This window comes from Amblyomma americanum, chromosome 10 (genome assembly GCF_052857255.1).
Source record: "Amblyomma americanum isolate KBUSLIRL-KWMA chromosome 10, ASM5285725v1, whole genome shotgun sequence".
Lineage (NCBI taxonomy): Eukaryota > Metazoa > Arthropoda > Arachnida > Ixodida > Ixodidae > Amblyomma > Amblyomma americanum.
Window position 1 is genome coordinate 11,319,853 of NC_135506.1, and position 5,791 is coordinate 11,325,643.

Genomic DNA, 5,791 nt, shown 5'->3' on the forward strand with positions numbered 1-5,791 from the left:
ATGTGGACGGTACGCTTGACTGGCGTTCCACAGCGCGTCGACAACAATGCTGTTTCCATCCACGGCAAGATCTACTCGTTCGACTTTCAGACCGTCTCAAGGAACCTCATCAACGTGCACACGTTCGACCCAGCATCGCACCGGTGGGACATTGTCCAGACGCGGGCTCTCCCAAACAGCGAGCCGATTGGAATTTACCGCCACACCATCGTAGCGTACGGCCACTGCGCCTACGTTTGGGGCGGCTGGCTCCGGGGAATGGCGGACAACGTCCTTTTTCGCTTCGACACCCGCACCATGGAGTGGAGCCGTCCGAAGGTGTCCGGTAAGAGGCCGAAAGCAGTCTGCAGCCATTCCGCTTGCGTGGTCGGTCGCCGCATGTACATCTTTGCTGACATCTTGTCCGGGGACACTTCGAGACGCGTGTGGTTCCTTGACCTGGGCACCATGAAGTGGTGTCGCGTGAACGCCAAGGGAGAGGCCCCGACTCAGGCCTGCTTGCACTCGGCGTGTGCCATCGGCACCCGAATGTACATTTGGGGAGGATCTGTCGAAGACCCTTCAGCGGCCTTTGGATTTGTCGCCGTAGACGACATTTACTATCTGGAAACAACCAGCTCGACCTGGGTGCGCCCACACGTGGAAGGCATTCGCCCCGCAGGTCGGCAAGAGCACTCAGTCTTCGCGTACGAAGGAGAGCTGTACGTCTTTGGTGGGTACAATCACGAGCATATCTGCTACGCAGATATGCACAAGTACGACCCCAACAAGTCTCGCTGGACCGAAGTGAAGCCAGTCGGCTCAGGCCCGTCTTCCAGGTACGCGCATGGCTGCTGCACAATTGGTGAAAAGGTGTTTGTCTTTGGCGGCAACGGCCCGTTAGCTTACCCGCGCGGGCGGCCTCTGAAGGACATGTATATATTGCACTTGGCACCGACGTTGAAGAACCTGTGCGTTCTTGCTGTCATCGATGCAGGGCTGGACTTCTCCCGCTTACCACCGATTATTAGAGATGAGATTAACTCTGTCATCTCAAGTTAGCCGTAGGTTCAAGCTGTAACTAAGGGAAACAAGCGCCTTTGACGCAGCCACTGAGGGCGCTGGTGTAGTGAAGACATCGGTGTCACAGCTTGCACTGTAAATATATTTGTTTTCTGGAAAAACGGTCGCTTCTTTTATGCTTCTTTGTCACAAAAACAACACTGGCTAGTGTGGGTATTTGGGGTTCATATTGTTAGCCATGACTACAGCTTTTTTGTGAGAGAGAGAAACAGAGATACAGAGAGGGGCGAAAGGCAACGATGTTAACCAGAAAGGTTTCCGGTTGGCTACCCTGCCCTGGGGAAGGGAATGAGGAGATTAAAAACAGGAGAAGGAACGGGAAAGACAGTCACAATCTGTCAAGGCAGTCTCTCGTAAAAAAACAAAACAGTGCCTTGGAAGCATTGATGGCAGTCGACTGTTGTTGCCACGGACCAAGCATGTTGTCCTCTGTGAAAGGACGAGGATCAAGGCGGTCCAGAGCACAGCGCAGCTCACGTCTTTCGTTCACAAAGACAGGGCACTCACACAGGAGATGACTGATTGTGATTCAACGTAAAAGCTTCGTTGTGAATAATCAGAAGTTCAATTATGCTACCCCACCACGGAAACTTTTGTCAACGTATCGCACTAACGTTATTGTAACGCGAGGGCGTTAGTATTCCCATGTGAGAAAAAATTGTCCGGCGTCAACGTCGGCGTTGGAAACCGTTTGAAACCTCGCAGCCGGTTCCTCCGGCCCACCTAAATCACGTGACCTTGTGGCGACATCACAACCTGCCCATCGAATTGTTAGAAAACTAACCCCGTTTGCAGGTGGCAATCAAATTAATAATTGGTCGGGAAAGGCTGCTCGCGAAGAGTAACCTGGGTCGCACAAGCCCCATCGGTGGCAGCATCTGTCATCGCAGGGCAGTGGATAATCTCTTAATCGCTGCACCACTGCGACAGAAGTGGTACGAGGATTCCCAGCGATTTATGAGTGTAAACTCGAGAATTCCCAATTTCGCATATATGCACCTATAGGCATTAATCCATCTGCGCTATCGCATCATACGCTAAGGCGGAGCTGAAGTCCCCTTCAGTTTTGTAGTGATAGCTATATTACAGTAGCATTCCGAGCCTTCAGCGTGGCGGCGGCACGTGACCATTGCGGTAGCAGCAGCTGCTCCGCACCACGTAACCAACCACGTGACCATTGCGGCGCCGCCACGGTCACGTGGTTGGTTACGTGGTGCGGAGCAGCTGCCGGCGGCGCGGCGCCCTGGCTTGTCATGTGGTTGGTCACGTGGTGCGGAGCAGCTGCTGCTACCGGCGGCGCGGCGCGCCGGCGAAACCGTGCCGCAACAGCTGTGCGCATGCGCCTTGTCAAGTGGGACGACGATGGAGGAGGAACGCCCAGCTAAACGGAATAATTAATTAATAATTGGTTTTTGGTGGAAAGGAAATGGCGCAGTATCTGTCTCATATATCGGCGGACACCTGAACCGCGCCGTAAGGGAAGGGATAAAGGAGGGAGTGAAAGGAAGAAAGAGGTGCCGTAGTGGAGGGCTCCGGAATAATTGCACTGACATCGCACAGCACACGGGCGCCTTAGCGTTTTGCCTCCATAAAAACGCAGCCGCCGCGGTGGGGTTCGAACCCGGGAACTCCGGATCAGTAGCCAAGCGCCCTAACCACTGAGCCACCGCGGCGGGGGACGGCGAATAATAATAATAATTGGTTTTAGGGGAAAGGAAATGGCGCAGTATCTGTCTCATATATCGTTGGACACCTGAACCACGCCATAAGGGAAGGGATAAAGCAGGGAGTGAAAGAAGAAAGGAAGAAGAGGTGCCGTAGTGGAGGGCTCCGGAATAATTTCGACTACCTGGGGATCTTTAAGGTGCACTGACATCGCACAGCCTACGGGCTCCTTAGCGTTTTTCCTCCATAAGAACGCAGCCGCCGCGGTCGGGTTCGAACCCGGGAACTCCGGATCAGTAAGATCCTCTTTGTAAATGCCATGCACCTTCCTTTCATCTTTAAATGCGTTCGAAAATTGTTTCTCAATGTAATTGCTGATTTGAATACGCGCTCTCTTTTTTGGGGGGCAGGAAAAGAGAAAGCGACAAAGCGCTAGGACGACTTCTGCGTGCCAACTCTCATTACGAAATTTCTAGCTTGACGGCGTGCGCAAAGGAATGCAACAGCAATGGTGAGAACTATTTTTCATCTTTTGTGGAATTCATTCACCGAACGTTACCACCCTTTCAATCAGCGGGGTGGGGTATCATTTTGACCCGACACATGCTGAGTTCATGAAGACGTTTGTCGTCTATCGTTTGTGCAACATGGGAATCAGACATGATTCTTCTTTCACTGCAGCAGGCCATTCAGAGCATGTGTAACAGTTGCACACGGTTTATCTTTCGCTTGCCCATTTGCAGGTGTGTACCAGAAAGTACTGAATTCCTGGTTCCAGCTGATTTTGCTCAAGTTGCCTCTCAATTAAAAAGCCATGGACTCTCAGAGTAGTGTTATGTAGATTTCAAGTAAGAGTTCCGTCTCCCATGTTACATGCACGCGAAGCGACGAAAACTGCTTGTTTTATTTTATTTTTTTTCAAAACAACAATGCCCTCAGTCTCCTGCGTTCAGCGCATTTTGCTAAACTGTGCAAGCCGTCTTTGCACGGAATAATTTAGTCAATACAGAAAAAAACCTTCTTTCAAAGTTGTTTTGACGTCATTTGAGGGGAGATGCTACCACCTTTGGCATAACATTGCTGGAATAAAAAGGCGAAAAAAAACAGATCGTTACTTATAGATACGTAAATATGATATTAAGGCTAAATATATACGTTCATTTGTATACACTGCTAAATTTAACTTCTTTGTGAATTTTAGTACGCTTATTTCAGTGTGTGAAACGACGCATTAAGATTAGAAATCGGCCATTCAGTGCAAGGCAAATATGATAAGTTCGATTACACATTTTGCGATTAATCTGGCGATAGTTCTTAAGCATCATTTACAAATTATTCTATGGAAATGTTTTGCGAGTATCTTCTCGTGCACCGTGCGCCACAAAGTTAATAATTTTCGCCTTTTCCTGCTATGGTCATATTTAATTATGCTAATAATCGCAACGTGCTTCTCTTTAAAGCTTCGACGTATCGCGAGGTCATCGTGCAAAAGCTGGACGAGGAATTTGTTTCAAGGCTATGCAAAAGTTCTCTTGCAATACAAGTGCCATGCGTAGTTCCGATACGACTCACGAGTTCACTGGGGGACAGCGCCACGAATCACTTTGTGGGTGGTGTCTTAATTAGTCATGCCACATCAGCTTGCCAAGCTGTGTAGCCCGACCTGAATAATCAGAACGGCAGCAAACTTGATAATAAATGGTATTTCAATAAAGTATTTCCGGTAGAATTGTTTGAATCACTTAATTGTTGTCAAGTTATAAACTCCTTCAAGACAGATTCCTGCATTACTTGAAAGTTTCATTAGTTACATCAAATCCCACATTACAATGCAAATGGTCCCACGATATGAAAAAAGCACAAACGGGAAATCAAATTGCATGCGATAATTTCCCACTGGTGCTGTTGGGAAAGACAATGGTTTGCCATGTTGGAAATGCCTGTAGCCAGCCACGCTGTGCAAATAAGTGAAAAGCCATTATTCGTGCATACTGGGCCGTGCACTGGGCCATTGTTGACAGTCAGAGTGGCTGAACATCGGCCCATTTCTGGCGCGAACGATGGGCCGTGTTTGAAAAATGTAGTAATTTGCCCAACTCCCACTGAAGGACCGATTTTGGTGCCAATTTTCGCCACTCTTATGCAATCGGTGGCCCATTATTGGTGTACCTTGGGCCCCTTCCGCAGCCTCTGCGTTTGGATCGAGACGAAACGCAAGATTCCCGTGTACTGTGCGATAACAATGCACGCATATCCAGCAATTTCGGACAAAAATTTTGAAATTTTGAAAAATTGTAAGACACTTTTACGGTAATATTGAAGGTAATGGTCCATTCTTCTGACATGTAGCAAAATCTTCCTTTTAGAGCGTTTGCGTCGGTCGCACCGAACAGTTAAGATTCCCTTTGAAAACCAATGGGGAACGCTTTGGCCAATAGCAAAAACGTTAATAGAAAAAATTCAATACTGCCGTCGGGTGATCTGCATAGTACGCAGATTTTTATAGTGAAATCTTACATTATACGAAAAAAATGCGTTAATAAATGGTTTCCCATTCGAAAATGTTTTTGCCGAGAATTACTGGGTATGTTAAGAACCTCAGGTGACCGAAAAATACCTGCAGCCTTTCACTATACGGCTTCTACCATAGCATACATGTATCTTTCGGACGCTGAGCCTCATATACTGAATCGCGGTTTGTTTTTTTTGTTTTTTTACTGCTAGGCAGCGCGCATGGCGTCTCTCGCTGACTGAGCTCTTTGACGCATCGTAGACGTCACCCGCTTTTGAAAGGCCTTAGCCATCATTCGGAAAGCAGAACTAGTATATGAACAGTGAATAAGACATCGAACTCAACGCGGGAGGCACAGAAACACAGGCTTAAAGACCCGCCGCGAGGAGCTGCAGCGCAACAAGGAGAGGAAGCTGTTTTTAACGCCCGTGCTTCGCACTCCTCTTCGCTGGCGTATCGGCCGTGTGCTTAGACCTCTTCCAACGAGCTGTAATTACCACAGACGCCTACGAAGCTGTACTTCCCCAATTTCGCACCGGTACTCTTCTATAA

General features: G+C 48.5%; 1 protein-coding gene across 1 annotated transcript; it reads left to right on the forward strand.

The window, feature by feature from the left end:
- LOC144107419 (kelch domain-containing protein 3-like) lies at positions 1-1,041 on the forward strand. Its single transcript, XM_077640408.1, has one exon. The coding sequence runs from the start codon at positions 1-3 to the stop codon at positions 1,039-1,041; it is 1,041 nt and encodes a 346-aa protein (XP_077496534.1).
- The last annotated feature ends 4,750 nt before the right edge of the window (positions 1,042-5,791 follow it).